The sequence below is a fragment of the Choloepus didactylus genome, chromosome 17 (genome assembly GCF_015220235.1).
Source record: "Choloepus didactylus isolate mChoDid1 chromosome 17, mChoDid1.pri, whole genome shotgun sequence".
NCBI lineage: Eukaryota > Metazoa > Chordata > Mammalia > Pilosa > Megalonychidae > Choloepus > Choloepus didactylus.
Genome location: NC_051323.1, coordinates 58,912,988 through 58,936,336, shown reverse-complemented (window position 1 = coordinate 58,936,336; position 23,349 = coordinate 58,912,988). Strand labels below are relative to the sequence as shown.

General features: G+C 38.5%; 1 protein-coding gene across 10 annotated transcripts in view; it reads left to right on the top strand.

Moving 5' to 3' along the window:
• LTBP1 (latent transforming growth factor beta binding protein 1) overlaps window positions 1–23,349 on the top strand; it is a 413,770-nt gene that overhangs the window by 315,515 nt on the left and 74,906 nt on the right. For all 10 annotated transcript variants that reach the window (XM_037806447.1, XM_037806449.1, XM_037806448.1 and 7 more), the window contains 4 exons: window positions 2,783–2,902; window positions 12,581–12,703; window positions 18,171–18,293; window positions 20,636–20,758. In XM_037806447.1, the coding sequence (XP_037662375.1) occupies window positions 2,783–2,902; window positions 12,581–12,703; window positions 18,171–18,293; window positions 20,636–20,758 (489 nt within the window). The remainder of the gene's footprint in view (window positions 1–2,782; window positions 2,903–12,580; window positions 12,704–18,170; window positions 18,294–20,635; window positions 20,759–23,349) is intronic.

Genomic DNA, 23,349 nt, shown 5'->3' with positions numbered 1-23,349 from the left:
GTGGAGTCAGCTCGCGGCTCCCACACTTAGTATCTGTGTGAACTGGAGCCAGTTACTTGGCACCTTTGAAACCATAAATTCGGAACAATGAAGTTAATTTAACATTAAGTTAATTTAAACATGAAAATAAAGGTTACAGTGTCTTGTGCCTCTCACATCGTTAGTACTCAAGAAGTGTTAGTTTCTTTAAATTTCCCTCTTTCCTGACCCCTTTTGGTTTTTGCATCACATCTCAGTATATCAATAGTTGTGGGGCCTGCTTAAAAAAGGGGGGGGGGGAGGAGGTAGGTTTATCTGATAAACATTTAATTGCAAAGCAGCACCTTCCAAAGAAGTCAAATTCTGATCCTGTCTGTTCTGCAGTAGTCCTAGGATGGGGAGATAAGATTTTTAAATAATAACTATAATATAAGGAAGGATGAAAAGGAGTAGAAAAAGAAATTTGAAAATTATTTCATTAAATTGAAAGACAGGAGAATAAATAGCAATACTCAATATATGGAAAATATTTAACAGGAATATTATCAGGGTTCCCTGAGTAAATTATGCATATTCTATCCCCATGAAAAGGCTAAGAAAGAAGAAAGAGCCAAATGTGCAGCTTTTTTTCTAATTTTGTCATGGACCAGAGCCAAAGGTCCCTGGCTTCTGGCTCACTGAAGATTTTCTCAGCTGTCACTAACGAAGTTGCTTTCAAACAGGGCTGGTCTCCAAGGAGCCTATTGTAGTTTACAGACATTATCTCATTCATCCTTGCTTTATTCTTTTAATGTATTACAAGGCAGGTAGTCCCTTATTTATAGATGAGGGAAGAAGCAAATAGAGGCGAGAGCAGCAGGAAATTCAGGGACGTCACCTTGTGTCACTCAGCCTTGTACCCTATTTATTGGACCAGCCTGTTTCGATGACATTCTCTGATTTAGCAGTTGTATTTCTATAATAACAAAAATCCCGTCCAGAGGAGAATGTAATGCTGTTTGGAATATGAAACTGGCAAGCATCCATCTTTTGGTGGAACAAAAAGTCCCGGAACAGCTGCCCTAAAAAAACCCACTGTGTGTCATTGTCTATTGGCAAAAATTTTTCTCTGATAGAAAAAAATTTTTACTGAGACCTTGTACTCATTCTGTTAATTTCATCCTTAACTGTTGACTTTGAGCATCTTTTCACACATATCTAGTGATATGTAGTGGAAGATAAATATCTAATAGTATCCCAGAATGAAGATACCAAACCTGCTGGGTATTTGGTATACTAATTATGCATTTTTCCTTTTCACTTTTCAGCTATACCCTGAAAAACTGTTTATATTCAGAGTGTGAGTAGAGATCATTATATTGGTCACCCTTATACATTAAATCTGCTCATTTGAATCCAAAGTCTAACTCCAGAAAAATGCTTATTTCAGAGGCTAGAAACCAAGATAGTATCACTCATTTTAAACTACTGAACTATATTCCATATCTTACTTTTCCTCCTCCTTGTTGTTTTTATCATTCTTAAAAATACCTAAAGCTTTTGTAATGGTAACCTCTGCACAATCCAACCATATTTAAGGTGTTTGTTTCTCTCCATATTGAAAAGAACCATGTGTAATAAATAGGCTGTGAATTTGAAAAGGTGTATTTTTACCAGAAAATATTAGTATCTGATCATATCAACAGGTTTTCTGGAAAATCTTGAAAGTATGTTGTCTGGTTTGCTAATGCTGCCATTATGCAAAATACTAGAAATGGATTGGCTTTTATAAAGGGGGGTTATTTGGTTATAAAGTTACAGTCCTGAGGCCATAAAAAGTGTCCAAACTAAGGTATCAGCAATAGGGTACCTTCACTGAAGAATGGCTGATGGCATCTAGAAAACCTCTGTCAACCCGGAAGGCACGTGGCTGGCGTCTACTCCGGAGTTCTGGTTTAAAAATGGCTTTCCCCCAGCATGTTTCTCTTTAAGCATCTGGGGGTGTTCTCTTAGTTTCTCCCAGGCAAACTCTGGGCTAGCAAATGTCTGCTTTCAATGGCCATCTCCAAATTGTCTCTCTCAGCTGCAGCACTGAGCTCCTTCTGTCTGAGCTCTTACAGGGCTCCAGTAAACTAATCAAGACCCACGCTGAATGGGCAGGGCCACACCTCCATGGAAATAATCTACTCAAAAATATCACCTACAGTTGGGTGAGTCACATCTCCATGGAAACAGCCTAATCCAAATATCCCACAAAATTGGATTAAAAGATCATGGCTTTGTGGGAGACATAATATATCCAAACTGGCACATATGTGATAAGATCACTCTCTTAATGTTCTTTCTCAACCTCCAAGAGATTCCTATTATATGAAAGGTTTTAAGTTATTCAAACAGAGTGTTCTTGGGTCCATTAAGCCAAAGTGATGATTTTCCTAGAGCATCCGATGACTGCGGAGAGAACCCCTGGCCAGGTGGATGTACGGCTCCCTTACTCTCACCCTCATTCATCATATTTCTTCTGTCAAGCTTTGCTATTACTTAAAAGGTTTGATGCCCAGAAAATGGCCCTAGAGAGCTGTCAGCTCCCAGAGTGGAAAGGCCTGGCTTGGTCTTGGAACGTGGCAAATATTTTAATTAAGGTATACCTGACTGTGCGTGCATGATGCTAAGTGTAAGTGTTGAACCGAGGTTTCACGTAACCAGGTATTGTCTTCCCCACCATAATGTAGATATAACATGCTTCTTTGTCCACCTTCACAAAAGTAAGTTTTGCTTTGGTATTCTGATAAAATGGTTATGACTGAGCTTTTTTATTTTTCAGATATTGATGAGTGTTTGACTCCAAGTACTTGTCCAGGTGAGCAGTGCGTGAATTCTCCTGGCTCTTACCAATGTGTTCCCTGCACAGAAGGGTTCCGAGGCTGGAATGGACAGTGCCTTGGTAGGTACTGTAGTGCTCACACTGAAGTTTTGTTTCTTCTACATTGCCATTTGCTGATAGAGTGGTGGAATGCCAAGGGAGCCCTCTTGTAAAATATTAAAAAAAGGAATGTAATAACTTGACATACTTCTAAGAAAAATAAAGTTATCCTTAACCACGGAGAAAATTTTAAAAATGAGTTGGCATAAAGGTTGGAATTCTGTTCTAAACAAGTTTATCCCATATGTGATAAATAACCAATACCAAATAACATATTAAGCACCCCAGGGAGGAGAAAGGTAAAGAGTAAAATGCTTAAAGAGAGAGAAGAGGCATAAGAAGCAGCCACCACAGACAAATAGAAATTAATTAGGAAAAAAAAAGTTTACCAAAAAAGCAAATATAGAAAGAGAAATCTTGGTTGATGCACATGCACCTTATGTTCATTCATTTATTAATTTAAGTGTTTAAAAACAATTGCTGAGTACCTACATCAGGCACCGAGGGGGACACAGTGACAAATTCGCTTTGGTTCTAATTTATCCGCGCTGTAGTTATCACATGATCCCTACCTGAAAAGTTTAGCTCTTTTTCTTTCCATTCCAGAACTCTGAATATTTGAGTCAAACTTTTCATTCATTCCTTCTTTCCTGTCTTCCACAAATATTTATTAAGAACTTGATGTATATGCCTAGAGTCGTACAAGGTGTTGGGATACATTGAGGACCAGAAACATGGCGCTTACTGTCTAGTGTGGGAAACTGGCAGCCGGCATTCACCCAAACAGCTCACAAATAAATGTAGATGTACAAGTGAGACAGGTGGCAGAAAGGACATACGATATAACGAGTTGTCTTTAGGAAAGCTATTGAATTAAGGCTTACCAGGGGAGTTAAGTGGGGACAGGGACAGAAGGGGGATGTTTCAGGCAGGGGAAACAGCGTATGCAAGGAGCTTATGGAAGGAAGACTCCGGCATATTCCAGAAGCTTCAGGCCAACGTGACTGAAGGGCTGAGGGCAAAGGAGATTGGCTGTAAGATCAGGGGACAGTCCATGCAAAGCTCTCTGGGTCCTGCTAAAAATGTTGGTCTTTATCCTGCAAGCTCTGAAAAGAACTTTGGGTGTTTTAAAGAGGGGCCGAGGAGAGTAAAGGTGGGGCAGCAGCACTCCCAATTTCGAAGCTTTGGATTCATTTCCGGGCAGCATCAGCTCTGCCTTCGGCCCTGAACTGCCCCTCTCCCCTCCCATTCCCACTCCCAGGTGTCACTCCCAATAGAATTGTTGTGAACCTTAGATTTTCGAGAAGAAAAGATTTTTATTAATTGTTTATTTGATAAACATTTCTTTATGTAATTGGAGCCTCCTCAGAAAGTACTTTTCGTTCTAATTTTCCCATTAAGCTCACATTTCATAGTTGCTTATCAGGGTTCTAATGTGCCCTTTATTTTCACATAGTGATACATATAATCCAGGAGCAGAGCCTTAAGTTTACCTTAAAATACTAAAATTCCCAGTATTAGTAAAAACACAACCCTGATTCATGAGTGTACTAATAGAATGTGACTGGCCAAACTGGCAAGTTATTTGTCTTCAATATAAATGCATTTATCTAGATAGGGCAATAATAATAGTGAGTCCTTAGACCTAAATGTATAAAATCTATCCAATTTTGACTGTTCTGCTCCAGTTTAGTGACAAACACAGCACCTCCTTTCAAAGTGATTTTGCTTTTGCCAACCAGATGATTAGAATCATAAGCAGAAATATTAGGTCACTCTGTTACTTAGTGCAACCCAGATTACACACTTAATCACTTGTTCCAAGCAATAGCTTTCATTTCTGCATCAATAAGGTCATTTCCTGTTATGAAAAGTAGGCAGTATACTCTTTTCTTCTGCTTTGGAGAAAATTTTAGGACCTATGTAATTTACAGATCAAGCCAGTCCTCTGTGGCATGAGCAAACGTTCCATTCATTGTTCATGTTGTATATACAGCCCTTCTAAATTTCTCACAAGGGCTTTTGCAGGTTGTACCAAAATGGATTTCCATCTTAATCTCTTATGGTAGTGGAGCTTTCAATCTTTGAAAAGTTGCTTGTGACAAAAAAGCAGATACTGCATTTTTTTCAATATCTCATAGTGAGCCAGTGAGTTGATTGGATTTTTTGGCTAAACTCTGGCAATGTTAATGAAAGCTATCTTTAAGTTTTGTGCCTTTATGTATTTTCGTTCTCATTGTTGTTCCTCTGGGATGCTAAAATACTTTCCAGAAGATGCAGTCCTTGTTGAAGCTTTATTTTGGGTCAAGCTCATTATTCATAACACAACTCAATATACATTATTCAATTCATTTCACAAATATATTGAGCACCTACTATGTACCAGGCATTTTTCCAGATCCTGGGGATTAAGAGTGAACAAACTAAAGTTCCTCTCTTCATTGTAATAAGCTAACATTCTAGTGGAGGGAAAGAAATATACATCAACAAGTAAACTATGTGCTGTATCAGGTGGGTGAGTTCCATGGAGAAAAGTAAAGCAGTGTAAGGGAGAGAGGGAGTGCTGAGGAGAGATTCGGTTAGTGGTATGGGAAGTATCAAATGGTAGGTTATTAACAAGGGGTTCCCTGCTACTAATTTGTCTACAACAGTTATCTGTGACCAGTTTGTGGCTTTTATATCCATTCATTGCAGATTCTTTAGGTACATTGATGGACTTTTTCCGTTTTTTAATTGAAAAGTCTACATGAGAAGATTGAAGATTTTAAAAAATTTTTCTTATAATCTGACCATTTTAGAGAACAATTCTGCATTTGTTAGTTGTCTTCTGTATAGATAGTAATCCCTGCCTCACAGGGCTGTTATGTTTCATAAATTTTAGTATCCTTTTTTCTACAACTCTTCTCTCACTGACTGCATATTTTTATGTAGTTATAATCAAATGTGTGCACTGTCTTATAAAACAGTACTTTCATTTAACATTATAGTTATGGTATTTTAAAAACTCATCAATCTTCATGTAGACTTAGCTCTTTTTTCTGTTAAATGACTTCATTAAGAACCACAATTTCAACCCCTATAATCTTCAGGGGTAGAGACCGATTACACTTTCTACATCCTTCACTGACTAAGCGATGAACTTGCTGAAACCATTACTGGTCTCTTTGTATTCATGCCATATAAACTGGTTCTTACTGATTGATGCTTCTCGATTTATGCATTAGAACAAAAATAGTTTTAGGCAGAAACAGGTAAAATGTTAGCAGGTGTGGTCTTGGGGACCACTTGTTTTCCTAGTGTTAAATTCAGGGCATATGATTCTTGATTCTCAAGAGTTTATTGTCCACTGAAGAATGTCTATTATTTTAAAGCCCTGCCTAACACATATCATCCTGTAATGCTTCTTGGAAACCACTGTTAGCTCTTCTGCTAATGCAGCTGCTTCTTTTAAGTTGTGGATTTTGGTTCTCTCTCGAGGGCCTCTCTCATCATTCCACACGTATTCCTTGGACCTCACATCCAGCCTGGACTCGTTGCCCGCTCATCCCCCACCTGCTTCTAATGACTGTTTCATTGCCCTGGGTTCTGGCCAGTTCCAACCGGCTGCTTCAACCAGGGCCTTTCTTTAGGGAACCAGCCTGTTGGGTACTCAGTTCACAGGTTTCTCTTGACTCCTGGAGATCTGGTCTGAGTCCAACCTGCCTAGAATCATCCCCAAATGATGTTTTCTAGTATTTAATTATTTAAAGGCACTTTCAGTTTCTCTGATATAGAAATCTTATTTCCCTGAATTTAGACAGATGGGCAATTGTGACTTCTCTGAAGCTTAGTTTCATTATCTGTAAAATGGAGATCAAAATATTTTCCTCATAGGATTTATTGTCAGAGTTAAAGAAATGATATGACGTGTCTGGTAAAGTGGTCCAGTGTAAGATAGGATGAATAAGTATTACAGCTCTCCTCCCTCCTTCCCACTCCCCTCCCCTTCACACTTTGTCCCACAATAGAAGAAATACAGTAATAATTGATACTCATTAAAGTAAATTGCATGTCAAATTTCTCTACGTAACTGTCTTCTCTTTCTATAAGCCCATCTCACATACTTTTTAAATCTCCTTCTGCCATAGGAGCTCTCTCTTTTGCATTTAAGTAATCTTAGGCTTGTTTCTTTTCAACTTCTGAGCATTTTGGGTTTTTTTTTTTTTTAGTTGGAAGTATAACTTCCTGGAACTCAAGATGCTTCTCTGTAGGGGAACTGATGATCCTAACAAATATTTTCTGCTTCTGTAATAATGCTGCAGTCTCCATTCTTTCATTTACTTCATTTTCTTTGCTCAGCTTCACAAGACAAAGAATCTATCACCCATTGGATCTGTGCATCTAGCCTCTTTTGGGCTTACTTAGCCTTGTTCTATAGTTGATTCTCTGATGGACCATGTGATCTGGGAAGGCAGCACAAATCTTTTGAGTTGTTCAGCAGAGTAATCCTTCTTTCTTAGTCTCTAATTAAGTGAATGATGACTTTCTGACTCCCACTTAAGTTCTCTAAATGTAATAGGTCTTAGGCACTTGAAGAACTTAGCATCGTTCAGTTCTCTTGGCAACTGCTTAGCCACAGTTTAACCAAAACCAGGAGTGGAGAATTTGCAGGATAAGCATGGGGAGCTCTTGTTCTAGGAGGTCTTTTCACACTGGGAATTCTTTTCAGATTTCAGGATTTAATGTTGACATTTATGGAATATATGAATATTCATAGACTATCTGAAATTGAAGACTTTCATACCACATTGGTTTATTTCATATAACCTGGCAACTGAACACAGCATCTATGTTTTGAAGATCTTATAATATGTGCAAGCATCAGCTTTATCCCCGAATCATTATATGCTAAAGGAGTCTTATAATCAACCAGTAAGCCATTTGTTGAACAGAACTGTGTATGTACTAGAAGCCAGGAAAGAGCTGAAGTTGCTTTAAAAAAACAACAACAACAGAAAAACACTTTTGAAAGCTGGGATCATGTCTGTGTAGAAAGATAAGATTAGTTATTATAATAACAAAAACTTCTCAATATATTTTACAAAGGGCTTTGACTTGATTCTTTCATTTGATGCTCATGGCAATCATCCCTCTAGTCTGGATGTGGAAATTGATTCCCAAATAGGCAAATGGGCTTGCCCAAGGACACAAATAATAAATGACGGAGATGGGACATGACCCCTGGTCTTTTATCTCCAATTTCAATGTTTTTTGTTCTCTGCAATAACTCGTATACTCTCCACGTACATGTGAGATTAGAAGAAAAACAACGTCATGGAGACAAAAGAATAGTTCATAGAAAGCAGAAATCCATGTGGGCTGGAGTCATCCCTTGCAAACAGCCATAATAATTGGTCAGGAATTCTAGAGTCTGAGAAGGGAGCATACAGCCTAGGAAGCCATAGTTTAGTTTTGCTGAAAGGCAGACTGTTCCTTTGAAAAGGTAAGAAAGGAAGCCAATGATTTGGGGGAATTTGTGGCTTTCCACATCTGTCTGATTTTTCTGAGGCCATCCTTGGCTCTTTTGCCTAGAATGTGTGCAGCTTTGGCTATTTTCCAACTCTGAAAAGCAGTGATGGTTCTTTGAGGATTGTGTAACGTATTTTTGTCGGCAGCTCTGCTCCTACTGTATATTTCAACTTGGACAGAATTGAGAAGAGGAGCCTGGGATCCTGAGGATTTGCTGTGTACCTCAAGTGCAGCTGAGATTAGTTCAGTGCACTGTCCTGACAAGCATCTGTCTCTCATTTTGCCCTGCTTGTTTTTCTGTCAAATATGCTCTCCCATCATCTTTACTATGAAAGACTATGCATGAAGAAATAGTTGAGGAATGGTGGAAGGAATGCACACTAGACTAGAGGCAGGGCATGGAGAGTAGTCCTGCATTTTCATATATTGATAGAATGTTTTCTTCCAATCCCTAAGGGTGCTCACTAATTGAAGCCGAGGCTGGTGGCTAAGAATTAAGTGAGGCTGGAAGTCTCATTCAGCTAAACTCACAGCCTCAGAGAAATAATTGAGTTACAGTGTTGACAGATTCATCTTCTTGAAAGTTCAGGAAGTAACACAGGTCAACTTTTGTCATGGAAAGAGTTCTGTCTCACTCCCAAGGAGCCGATATGAAAAGTAGGGTGGGGAGGAGCCTCGAGAGAGAAGGACTGTGTGAAGTCAGCCACGAGTCTGCTCTGTTGCTTAGAGGCTATGCTTACCAGAGAGGGGCTGCAGGCGATCTGATGTGTTTCTAAGATATTAGGAAGGAAAATTCCAAAAAGGTTCCTGACCCAGATGAATTCTATCCCAAGGCAGTGAGAGAATTTGCAGGTGGGGTTGCTGGCCGGCTGGAAATCATCTCTGAATTGGTGGAGGATGGCAAGTTGCCAAAGAGCTAGACTGAGGTTAATGTCCTCATTTCCCCTCAAAGAGGAAAGAAGGTGGGGTTTTGGAACTAATGATCACTGAATTCCATGTTGATCTTGACAAGGAACTGTAAACTACACGATTGAGATGATGAGGAGAAACATTTTTAAAAGGAAGCAACGATCGTAAGTGTCAGCCAGGGTTCATTAAAGACAAATCATGCCAGACTTCCCTGACTACCTTCGATATCAGGGCAATCCTGTAGGCACGGCGTATCTAGTTTCAACAAGGCATTTGTTAGAGTCTGTCCGAGTACTGTAGATGAGAAGGATCCATTTGGACTGGGTGGTAGTACAGTGAGGTGGATTCTTAAGCCTTTGAACAGTCATATCCATATAGTGCTCACCTTGTAAATCTCTGGGAACTTTCTTACTCTGGGAGGGATAACTAATTCAATGAGTGGCAAATGCCAAGTTGTTATGGCCCCAAAGCCCATTGATAAGTTGTTTGGAGTTTGGAACCCATTTTTCTATGAACAGTCTTTTTCATGGTAACAAGTTTCCTGCCTGAGATTGAACACAAAGGCTTGTTTAATTCTTATGTATATGCTTTAGAAGAATTTGGTTACTATGAGTATACTGTAAGACCATAGTCCTATAGTGAAATGGGTCTTGAGCTACAATTTGGGTGACCAGAGATACAACCATCCCCATCTGCTGCCGAGGTGAGGGGGAGATGATGATGGAGGGGTGGGGGAGGGAAGGGAACACCTTGTTCCCCATGGCATTGATGTTGGGAGAGTCTCCCAAGGATTGGAAGTAAGAGCAGTGGGGGCCAGGCCTTCTCCTGCCATTACCACCCAGGATCTTTGACTAAACTGAAGAGTCCTGGAAACGGTTGGAAGTTTTTAAAGTGGAGGTGCAAGACCATTGATCACATTTGTATTTTAAAGTAGGTGCAGTTGGGAGATATTTGGAAGGTAAGATTGATAGGATTACTTGGAAGATTGGTTGGTATGAAGGTCAAATTGAATGTGGTGAAAGAGGGAGAGTAAGGAAACTAGAAAGGATGATTCCCAGGTATCTGAATGGGGTGGTGGTACCATATAGTGATATGGGAAAGAGCACAAAGAGGAGCAGGAGTGGGGAGGGATCAATTTTGGCTATGAAGACTCAGAAGTGCTTGTTGGTCACCAAGTGGAGATGTCCAGTAGACTGGCCAGGTGGATGTATGGTCAGTCCAGGACAGAAATGTTTTTTTATGTGTGGCCACTCTCTAGACACCTTCTTTCTGTAGAGAGATGCCTTAGTGATATTTTACTGTGTAGTTATTTCTCAAGAACGCAATCTCTGTTAAGACCGTGTACTCATTCACTTCAGACAGTTCTATCTACATTTAGATGATTGGCTTGACAGGGTTCTGATTCCATGCAATTATGTCTGTAATAAGTAGAGAAAAGAATAAACAAATCTGTCTACCCCAGATATTTCAAGATGTTCTGCTTCATTAATCATGGTAGTAGCCTAGCAAAACAAGTTTTATAAGTATCATGAATGGTAATCTGCAATGGCTATTAATTTAATTTAGAGAAAATATGGTCTTAGAAATTGATTTTGCTGTGACATTCTACAGTCCTATAAATCACATTCCCTGGTACATGAATAATTAAAGAGAGCAATCCATACATTTCTGAGCTTGTTAACATTTCTGAAACCAAACAAGATACTAGACATGACATTTTCTCGTTGCTGTCTGGAATTTCTAAGCTTGTTCTGAACCATTATTTACTTTGGCTCCAGTGCTTGGCTTCTTCTTTTAGGTTGTTTGCTTTCAGTGTTTACAAAAATGGATTCCCACAACCAAAGAAAGGGTGGAAAATGAGTCAGTCTGGAAGTGCTATTTTTGTTGTCATAGGGTAGGGTCAGTTTGTTATAATTAGTGATATTTTCTGAAAGCAACAGAGAACCTGAGAAGCCGGTTGCTTGGCCCTTCTCAGTATGCACGTGTGTGCGTGTGCGTGCACAAACACACCCCTTTGCCAGCTTTCAGTAATACTCTATTTCTGAAATCCGTTTTTGACAAAAACAGTTTTAGTGAAATGAATGCAGTTTGAATTCTGGATTACAAAATTAAGGCTGGATCTTTGTTGTTAATGTGCTTGTGACTCTGCCTTTTAATTTTAAGAGGATGAAAGCTTTGCTTTCGTGGTGAGCATTGCAAACTGAAATGAATGCAGTCTGTCTGCCTTATGATTAAGATGCTTTGATTAAGTTATAGACTGCTGTAAGGCTAAGCCTAAATTGTGACTTTGTGGGTGTAATTTTAGCACTCTGTAGCTTAAGTTTTTCCTCTTGAAGTCTTTGTTTACTGCTGTTGTACTTTATGTTCTACTCCCCTAAGAGCGTTAAAATGCGGCACAGGACTCAAATTTCTTTTCTTTATGAAAATTTAGATTATTATTTTCAAGATAAATATTGTGATAGCAAATAAAATAAGCATATACATTCTCTCTTTGCTTAACTGTTTCTGTCACTAGACTTAACTACCTATGACAAAAACTCATGGTCAAGTTAAAAGAATGGGCTTTGGGGGTTACACTGTCGGTTTCAAATCTCAGCACCAACATTTTCCAACTGTATGGCCTTCGGCAAGTTATTGAACTTCTCTAAGCATCAGTTCCTTCCTCTGTAAAATGGTTAGCCCATATGGATCTTGTTAGGATTAAATGTGATAATACAGATTAGCTATTATTATTACTTTGTCTGCCTCTTTGGCCTGTACTCTACCCTAGCATGGTTTTCACCATACTGATTCACTGCCAGCTTAGAGCATTTTATTAGAGTTCTTTTGCCATTTGTTCAGACTTGCTTATGCTTTATCTGGGTCACAAATCATATATTTTGCTTCTGTGAACCCTCAGAACCTACTGAACTTGTCAGTTCCCTGAGTAGACCTTGATGCACCTCGGATTTCTTATTAAGTTTTCTTTTGTAGTGGATGTTGCTGTAAAACTACCCTCCCTTTCCTTCTCCCCCCTACAGTAACCCTCCACTGAATTTATTCATGGAACATGTTTAGCTCCTTTTTGAGTTATTTTGCAGAAAGTAAATTGAGGCGTAGAACTATCTCCTGTGCAGCTCTCATCACGGCTTCTATTCATCCCAAGAACTAATTTGAAAGTTCATCTTAAAGAATCTGCCCTGCCTTCTGAAGGTCCACTATTTCCATAACCTTATTCAGGTTTTATTTCTTTTTGCTTGCTTTTTTTTTTTTCCTGCTTTCCATTATGCAACATTCCTCAAGATGTGGACGAGTGCCTGGAACCAGACGTCTGCTCAAATGGTACTTGTTCCAACCTTGAAGGCTCTTACATGTGTTTGTGCCACAGGGGTTATAACCCGACTCCCGACCGCAAGCACTGTAGAGGTAAGTGGTGCAATCCGAGTTCCCGCTTTCTTTTGAATGTCACTTATGAATAGATGAGAACAAGTAGCCTTAGAAAAGGGAACCACGCTACCTGCCATTTATTTTGACCGAGCTCCTTGGAGCACATTTTGGTTTGCATTCTTGAAAGTGGCTTCTCATTTGTGGTTAAATACAGAAAGTATTTATTTACATAAATGAAAACAATGAAGTTTTAGAGTGTCCCCAAACCAGAGACCTATTTACTTTCATTTTTTTTTTCTGGTTATAAAAGCAATATATGCTGTTGCACAGCTCTGTGAATATACTAAAAAACATTGAATTGTACACTTTAAATAGGCGAATTGTATGGTATATGAATTATATCTCATTAAATCTGCTATTACAAAAAGTATATACACATTGTAGAAAATTTGGAAAACACGGAAAGGCAAAAAGGATAAAATAATCTCATAATCTCATAGGTGTTTTATATAGTTAAGATTATATTCTATGTACAATTTTGTATTCTGCTTTTCTTCACTTAATAGTATATCCTAAGCATTTCACATTCCATTAATAATTCTTTCCAAACATTATTTTTAAAGGTTGCATAATATTCCAGTGTTCTTATTTTTTTTCCACCTTCTCAATATATAGAGAGAGGTATAGACTATAGCAGTCGTCTATTCTTTTTATAAACCTTTATCAGAATTTTAGGATTATTTATTTATCATAGAAGTGGAATCATTGGGTAAAATGTTCTGAAGTTTTACTATTTTGATAGGAAAATATTAATTTCTAATTTAAAAATGTATATTTCTTTGAAAATGTTTAATATTTATTTTAAACATTTAATTATGAAGTATTTCATGTATTTATTAAACATTTATAATTTTATATAAATTTCTGTTAATATTTTTTCCATTTATCAGGTTTTTCATTTTTTTAAATCAATGTATATGAACACTATATGTAATACACATATAAATATACATATGAATGTATATTTTTGTATATAATATGCATCTTTTTTATGGTGTATTGTTGTAATTTGTCCAATGTTTTTATTTTTATTTTATAATTCTTTTTGCTTAAAAGCAAATTAATTTTTTCTGTGGTCAAATCTATTGTTTCCTTTCTGGGTTCTTCCATTGATTTATACCTAAAAGATAGCTCATGCTGTTTCAGAGGAAAAAAGGTGGTAATAAGTAAGATTTTTCTCCTTCCCTAACCTAACTATGGTAATGTAAGTGAAGGATCTAAGGTGACATTTAATATCTCACTAAATGGATATGCTAGCATCCTCCAAGAATTGAAGCATCTCCAAATGGTGGTAGGGAATTCTCAGGCATCTAAATTTGGTACCTTGTTCTTTTATACAAAAGAATGCCAGCCACTCCCAGTGGTACAAAGCTGTTTGCCAGAAAAGTCAGCGCATCTCTCTTTTCTCCTTGGCCTTTCCCTCTGGCCCACATCCACAGCTTTACTACTGACTCTTTAAGCCTGGCATCTCCTCAGACCAAATTAAACATGGCAGTTACCTAAAAGTCATTATTTCTTCCCCCGTACACAGGGTTAACAGTGGATAAAGGTCTCAAGCTTTAGAAGTCATTGTTAATCTTTATGTGATTGCTGTATCTAGTTGATTTCTGTATCCTGTCGTTTTATCTTTCTTCCTAATCTGCCGCCTTCTTTTCATGAAATTTCATGAAAACTCTTGTAATCTGGCCCTACCCTTCGTATTGCAAGCTTACTTGTCACTAACTCCATTCTTCCATTTGAATTCTCTGACCCATCCAAGTTGGTGTTACAACTGCCTTATGAATAGTCTGTGTTTATTTTTGACCCAAGCACTGGCTCATGACTCTCTTGCCTGGTATACCTGTCTTCTCCCTGAATCCTGGCACTTCCACTGGTTTTCTCTGCAACCTTGGATACATTATTTCAGATTTCCAGATCTCATGCCATCCCTAAAATCAGGGGATTGGATTCTCTAAAGGGATAATGCTTAGAATAAACACGTGTTGAATGAATGACCCATTACCCCTCACCATCCCAGAGGAGACTGCTTTTCAGTAGTTCTCCTTAGCGTCCCAGAATTCACACCATTGATTGGTGCCACCCCCTGGGAAGGTAATTTCCAATCTGTTTAGTGTTCTGCTGGGCTCCTGCGGAAGCTGCACTTCTTCCTTCCTTCCTTTCTTTCCTCTCAGGAATATCAAGGAACCAACATGTTCCAGGCACTGTGCTCAACTAAAAATGTTACTGAGAGGCTTTACTCTCTCAAAGAACATTTACCTCTTGGGAGGGATGCAAATATGCAACTGATAATTGTAAGTCATGAAGGTTAACATCATCAGTGATGTCATGTAAATATCATGTACACCTCTTATTATGTGAGGAGAAGAGCACTTCACCTCTGTGCTATTCTTTCCAAAACCCATAACCCCTGTTTAATCATTATTTAAAACCTCAGGCAAATCCAGATAGGCAGTGTCCTTCATGGTATACCTCAAGACAGTTAAGGTCATGAAAAATAAGGAAAGACTGACTGGGGTGACAAAACAACTAAACACAGTGTGAGACCCTGGATTGGATCCTGAAACAGAAAGACGGCACTAATGGAAAAACTGGTGAAATCCAAATATAGTCCAGAGTTACTTTAAAACAAACATCTGGTTTAACAGATCCTAGCTCTGCTACTTGTACGTTAGCCTTACTTCCCTAAGCCTCACTTTTCGCATCTGCGAAAAAGAGACCTACTATGGTACCTATTATGATTGATATGAAGAATCATGAGCTAATGCAGGGCAGAGATCACGCGTGGGTAATGAGACAGTGTAGGGACAGAGATGGCACGTTGTTGCTCATGTTGTGATTTGGAAAACTAAAGCCATAAAGCGAAGAAGTGTGTGACTAATTCTGCTTTTGTGCTTCTGGGAACTCTTCACAGAGGTTTTGCTATTTGAACTTGGTCTTAAAATATTGAATACAAGAGGGACAACCTAACAGGCAGAAGAAACAGCACATGCAAAAGCTTGGAGGTGGCAATTAGCACCTCCAATTAGCCTCCACTTGCTGTTTAGCCTTGCCCTCCACTCTGATTCTAATGGTGTTTGACCCTCTTAGTTTAGATAGAATCAGGCAATATCCTCTTCTTCTGCTTTGGAAACCCAAGTTTGTACTATTCGTTCTCCTCACTCCCCTACCAAAGCCCTTCCTTTCTACTTTAATAAACTATATAATACCCTTTTTCTTTAATTCTCTTATAATCTTTCCCAAGCTACACCAGCTCATGGATGCCAGACATCCCAGATCGTACATCTGATCCTTTCCAACACCCCAGCTACTCTGCCAGTTTCACCTTTGTTGATAGTCATAAATACTGGCTTTGTGTTTACCCTCATTAACTGTACTGACAATTTTCTTCAGATTAGAACTATGTTGTGTAATATATTAATTCATTACTTGCTTTTCTTTACCTCATTGTATCTGTACATTTTAGCATTGTGTGTCCTAAATTTATAAATACCTAGGGATACGCTGTATTTTAACTTTGAATCAGACTTACCACAGTAATGTGTGCAAAAAATCCCTTAAAAGAAATGCCTTTCGTGGAGAATAATATTTCCTATTCCTCCTTGGCACAAAAGAAAGATGTTTGTCCTGCATGCCTATTTTATTAGAAAAGAAAGTTTACTTTTGTCTTAGGAATTTTGTCCCTCATCTGAAAAGAAAAATATTTTCTATCTCTAGAATTAAGCTGCCTCTGTTCCCCTTGGTCATTTTGAACACCGACCATTACCTTGGTTAAGATAACTGGGCTGCCTCAAGTTAGTCCAAATGTGTGTGTCATTACTTACAATGAATTACTTCTGACAGTCTTCCCAGCTTCAATGACTAACTTATGTTAGATGTCTGGCATGCCCTGACAGTACTTGGAATGGAGGGTATATCCTTGCTGCAAACATCTTCACATGGGAATGCTTAATTTGTCGTCTTCTATGAGAAATAAAAAAGAGTCCAAACACTAAACAAGTTGTCAGACATTGCAAGAGCCAGCCAGCTACATGAGCTATTGTTGGTCTTAACAAGTTCTCAAACTGACATCTCAAGTATTCTATAGAATGTGCTGAAAGAAAATACAGAGTAGGCTGTTCTTTGCTGCCAACCACTCCTAAAGCTAATAAACTTAGAGTGTTGGAAAGGTAAAATAATTCTTAAAATGAAATTCAGCCTCCTATTTAATGTCTTTGTTGATAGTCAATAGTTGGCAGCCAGGACTTACTTATAAGTAAAAGGGACCAGTAGCGCAATCAGTGAAACAAATAAAAGTTTCTAGTTGATTAAAGTAATTGCTGTGAAAAATTAAACAAAATAAGAAATGGATTCCTGAACTCCAATTACATTAAGAATTTATGTGAGCTATTTCAGCTAATTCAGGGAAAATGGGATAATCTTACACTTCGATTATATCAAGATAAAACTTGAAAGGTTTATCTTTTCCCAGAAACTTTTCCCAGAAAATAGGTAATTATAAATATTACTTGAGGGAAAGGACTGTGCAGTTAATTGAGTTTTCCTGACAGAAATTTAGTTCCATTTATAGAATTAGATATTTTTAGAAGAAAACAGTCATACATGGCTCTTTATGACACCACTTCTTTAAAGCAAATTCTGCACATTTTATTTATTACTTCATTTAGATTAGGACTCCTTTCTTGCCCTCAGTGTGTATCTCACATTTGTATAAGGCTAGAAATATAGTGTGTTTTTCTTCCATTACCTCAGTTAATCCCCACAAGAATCCTACATATAGATGAAGAGTAATCCTTTAAAGTGTCCTTTAACACAACTGTTTGACTTTATAGTTCTTCAGCTTCTTCTAAACACAGTAGAAATATTTATTTCCCTCCATAATTGTCTATATTTTACTTTATTTTAAAAAAATTTGGTAGAGTTTTCTTTCTGGCTTCTTTCATGCCACTCTACAGGCCTGTAAACTGCCTGATAGCTATCATTTTGTGCTTTAGATTCTGTCCTCTGTTTTCAGCTAAAATATTTCATATGTATTTCTTCTATACCCAAAGTCTAAGAGATGGTGAGGAGCCTTGATGCTGTTTTATAAGTAACTTTTACTAGCTTATAAGTTTCTCATCTATTAGCAATTGTCAGCATGCTGAGGTTGCTGAGCAGAACGCTGGTGGACGATTCATGCTGAAACTTCTAGTGCTAGGAAGTACGTTATCTATGTAATAATCCCAGAATTAAAGGGAAAACTGTGTTCTCTTGGGTACTCCCTTTTTCTCTGTTTATGGCAATCTTTTTTTTGCCATAGGTCATGCCTTACAAGGACAGCCTGGAAGTGAAAGACTTTAGGGCAGTAGCCGTGGTTTGTGGTCTCAAAATTCAGTCAAAGCAGGGAAAGGAGGAGTCATTCTACATCTAAGACCTAATTTTAGTCAATTGCTGTTGTTTGTGTTTACAGATATTGATGAATGTCAACAAGGGAATCTCTGCATAAATGGGCAGTGCAGAAACACCGAGGGCTCCTTCAGGTGTTCCTGTGGGCAGGGGTTTCAGCTGTCAGAGGCTCGAGACCAGTGTGAAGGTGAGAATGTAGCACGGTGAACGAATGAGATTTCAGCTTGAGGTAGCTGGTCTGGAGAACTGTGCACCCGAGAAAGTGAGTGTACCTCTTGGAGGCCACCTGGATGTCTGCTTTGTAGGGCCAAAAGGCAAAAGACTTAAACATAAGTCAGGGAAGTCAATGAAACAGGATGGAAAGGGTTAAATTCAAAAACTATGGCATTGGTGATCAGTAACTGGTTGTTAATATGAGGAAGAAAGAATATTGCCCTCATATAATTCCTTATTACCGAAAATAATTTCCGTCAAATTCATATAAAAGTTGTACACATTGGAATTTCAACAATTAGAAGGTCATTATATCAGCTTGGTATTATGCCATGGAATGCTAATGACCTTTGTTTTTGTAGGTTGTTAGTTTTTTAATTTTTTGCTTTTTTTTTTGGTTTTTAAATATTAAAAAGACTTCAGGAAGACTGAAATAAATAGTATCCCCTTATATTTAGAGAAAAAAGTTTGTAGAATATATTCTGTTCCTAAAGGTGATAGTGAGGATTCTGAACTTCCTGAGGGTTAATTTAGCCCTAAAAAAATATTTCCTTGAACTTCACACAGAAATATTTCACTTCCTCAATTAATATATGCTTCCTCACTCAAAGATATTATGGTATCAGCTCTGACAAGCTCAAGTGTTCAGAGTTCTTGAAAAGAAATCTGATTTCTTTTATAAGAACAGAATCAACACTATACAAGATCTGTGGTTTTATTCTAAGGAACAGGCATTTATGTGTCAGTATATAAAATGTGAATATTTCGTGTGTGGAAAGGTCTCCTGAGACTGTGTTTAAAAAGAGACCATACATGATGGTAATACACAGAGATTCACCAATATTATCACAACCTTTCCCAACTAGTCCTTTTTAGAACAGAGAAAATCATGATCATACCTAATCTAGAAGTGAGAAGTGACAGAGCACACACAAACATGCAATGCACCTACACAGATGAAGTAAGTGATTGGTTTTAGATTCTAGAAGTCCCTCTCAAAGTTTTTATACTTTATTTTATGGCTCTTAATCTCAGTTATCTCAACATTTAATGAATTCCTACTAGGTGTAATAAGAAGAGAGGTCTACACATGACATATAAAATGTAGGTTTCTTTCTTTTGAAGTCTGTGATATCTCTACCGAAGATAATTCAGACACACCTACAAGTTTATCAAAAGGAGCAAAGCAATTTTAGCTGCCTATTGCTGTGATATCAAAATGATGCCCTGATCAGAATGGGGAAGCTTATTGGTACAGAGTCTCTGTGGAAACTGATGTTTGTGTGAAGTCTCATAGAGTGACTGTTGACGGAAGTAGATAAGTGCTCGCCAATGTTGTAGACAAAACCTAATAGACAGCATGAACTGATTGTCTACTAATTGTAAGCCACTAGGTCATGTAGGGAGTAATAAGGGATGTGGTAGACATAGTCCCTGCCCTCATGCCCTCAGGAAACTTAAAATCTGATGATGAAGGTAAAATCACTGAATACGTGTATGTGTGGGAGCCTAAACCCAGGATTATGGGCACAGATCAAGTGACCTCTGAGCTGTGGATACTGATGTCAAGGAAGAGAGATTCAGTGGCAGTGTAGATGCCAAGTGGGTTGAGAGGAGGGAGGGGCCATTAGATTTGGCCAGAAAATCATCATTGTTATTAAGGGAGAGAGACTGGAAGCCAGTAGTAAGAGGGCCAAAGGGTTAATTAGGGAAAAAGAAATGAAGAAGTGTGCGCCATGACTTTAGATCAGGGGTCAGCAAGCTTTTTCTCTAAAAACTAGGAAGTAAATATTTTAGGCTTTGCAGCCTGTATGGTCTCTGTCACAACTACTGAACTTTGCCTTTGTAGTGTAAAAGCAGCCATAGACAACAGGTAAATGAATATGCGGTGCTGTGTTTCAGTAAAACTTTATTTGGCCCATGGACTGTAGTTTGCTGATCTTTACTTTAGACAATTAGAGGCCTAAGTGCTTTTAACCACAAAGGGTTGTAGTTGAATCTATAAAAGAAATCCGAGAAAGTTAGTTGAGGTTTACAGGTGACAACAAAATATTTGCCACGTATCAGTGAACAATATGATAAATATGTATAGATTCCTAGCTCATTGCTTAAAATGTTAAGTTCATCTAGATTTTTCTTGTTGGGAATTATTTACCATTCATTAATGATCAGTTTAAGCCATTTAATGAAGACTCCGGTTTAAATTAATTATAGACGGTAATAATTTATAGATCCCTTTCACATGAACAATTAAAAGTATCTTTAAAGCACCACTTTAAGCACCTTAACAGTTTGGTTTTCACTCTCTTGTCACAGATATCAATGAATGCCAACACCGTCATCTCTGCAGTAATGGACAGTGCAGGAACACAGAGGGCTCCTTCCAGTGTGTGTGTGACCAGGGTTTCAGAGCATCTGCCCTTGGAGACCACTGTGAAGGTGAGAACTGCTACTCATTGCAGAATCATAAAATGTCAGAATCGAAGGAGATCTGAACATCATCCTGGCATCTATCCTCAAGACCAATCTTTTGACTTCACAGCTAAGGATGTTGAATCCCTGCAAAATATTTTTCCCACAGTCATACAAATAAGCCAAAGAAGGGACTAGAATCCAGGTTTTCTCTGCACTGCTCCAAACTGTTGTTTTTTTTTTTTAGAAGAATTGTGCCAGCTGAAGGGGTAAAGAATCAGTTTTAACTTTTCTCAGCTGTAGATGATTTATGCTGAGTGCATAGTTCTGAACTATAGCACCTTATTTATGTAGGACCAACATCCAAATGTTCCAAATAAGTAAACACAAGTTAATTTTCCAGATAACTAAGAGCCAAACTTTAACTTAATTTTGAGCTTTTTGCATAAAAATTTCTAAAATATACTCCACATGTACAACATTATGCAGTTGTTATATGTTCTCACCACCTACCTAGGCTCAGAACCTCTCTGAAGTGGTCAGGGCTGGGGATCCTGTCCTGTGTACAAAAGGGAAATATGTTGTTTCCAAGTGTGTTTCTCTCATCTCACTGTCAACCTGTTGCTTGCACCTTCTTTCTGTCCCTAGTGCCCACCCAACTAACAAGGATTTCCCAGCTCATCTGCTAATTTGCTGCATTTAGACCCCTGTCAGTTGTAAAACAAGAAAGCTAACTGGTGTGAGCTTGTGGCACACGTGGAGAGTTAAGAGTCTCTGAGTCAGAGTCTAAAAGAGCCCACCCTTGAAAGAAGTGGATGAGCTTTCTGGCGAATGGTTTTTTGGCATCTACTTCAGAGAGCCCAGATCCTTTCTTCACTTCCCAGTTCGTGGTTGATTATGAGCCACTGTGGTAGGCAGTATCCCACATTTCTGACCAGAGAATTTGTGAGGATCAATCACAAAGTGGCCAAGTACCCTGGCACCATCCTTCTAGAAGGCAATTTTGGCAGGGTTTCAGAAGACTTAAAATGTACATGGTTGTTGAATCAGAATATCAACTTCTAGGACTTTATCCTAAGGTGATTATGTACCTCAGCAGGTTAATAACCATGGTGAAAAGTTGTCATAAACGTAAGTATTGAAAAATAGGCAAATAGTCAAATAAGTGATCGATATAGTAACATATAATTATGCCTAAAAAATTGTGTTTGGAGCACTGTGTAACATATTTGTAAATTTAGTGATAACATGCTGGCATTCCAAGTTAGAAGGACAGTCATGAGGGAATGTGGGGGTGGAGATCCGAAGCCAGTCATGGAAGTGCCTACTACAGAAATGAGTAGCTGGTAAGTTTCATGCTAAGGTACTGTGAACCTAAACTGACCATCAGTGTCTCTTCTGCACTAATTGTTAGCCTAGACAAGAGGGTAACATGCCATCTGGCCAATGGATCCTCATTAGGCTGTTTTAATGTACAGCTGTCTCTAGAAACATCTATTTGTGTGAAAGGACAAACAGAAACTTTTTAGCAAAATTGCTTTTCATTATTGCCACACTTATTTATAAGATCCAATTATGCTCCATAAGAAACTTCCTTTTGGAGTATACAATCAGACTCTTTTCTCTTAAAGTCAGGGCTAATTTCCTTTCTGTTCTAGGCTATAAATAGGACTGGAGTCCATGCAACTAATGTAGCATTCCCTTTGAGGCTGTATTAGCACCTCAGCCTGCTAATTCCTAGCCAGTAAAGTGCCAGCCTTCCCCTCCATGATACTTAGCCGCACTTAACCGACTGATTGAATGAGAGACTCTCATTGTTGAAGGCAGTCTTCTCAGTTGATTGTAGAAGTAATCAGCCATAGATGCAATCAACTTACAGATCATTCAAATCGGTGAAGTGCGCTCACAGTAACAATCCGGCCAGTGCTTGCTTGACCAAACAACTGGACCCCATAACCCGGCCAAGTTGACACATGAACTTCACTACAGTTCCCCAGCAAAAGCCTGTTCTTGATCCACGTTCCTGTGGGTGTGAACTTGCATGAAGAAGACCTTTTGAAGGTGTTATTTCTAGTTAAGGTGTGGCCAGCTGGAGCCAGCAGGTCAATCCATATCACTGGAGGCCTTATAAAGAGATGAAAGTGGAAGCTAGAGGTCAGAGAAGGCCTCAGAGGAAATGCTGAAAGTCAGCGGAAGCTGAAGGAGCAGACAGAAGGAAAGGAGAGGACATCATCATGTGTCAGGAGGCAGAGATGTAAGTCAAGGAACCCCAAGGATTTCTAGCCACCAGAGCACTACAGACTCTGGAAGAAAGCAAGCCCTGTCAGTATCTTGATTTTGGATCGTTTCTAGCCTCAAAATCGTGAGCCAGTAAATTCCCTATTGTTAAGCCAAAACCAATTTCTGGTGTTTGTGAAAGTGGCTCAGGCAGGCTAAAACACCTCCTCTTGTGACCCAGCCATTCCCCTCCTAGTTATTTACTCAAGGAAAATGAAAGCATTGGTTCACACAAAAACTTACACACGTATGTTTAAAGAAACTTTATAATAGCCAAATAATGCAAACAATACAAATGTCCATCAATAGGGAATGAGTAAACATGTTGTGGTGTAGCCACA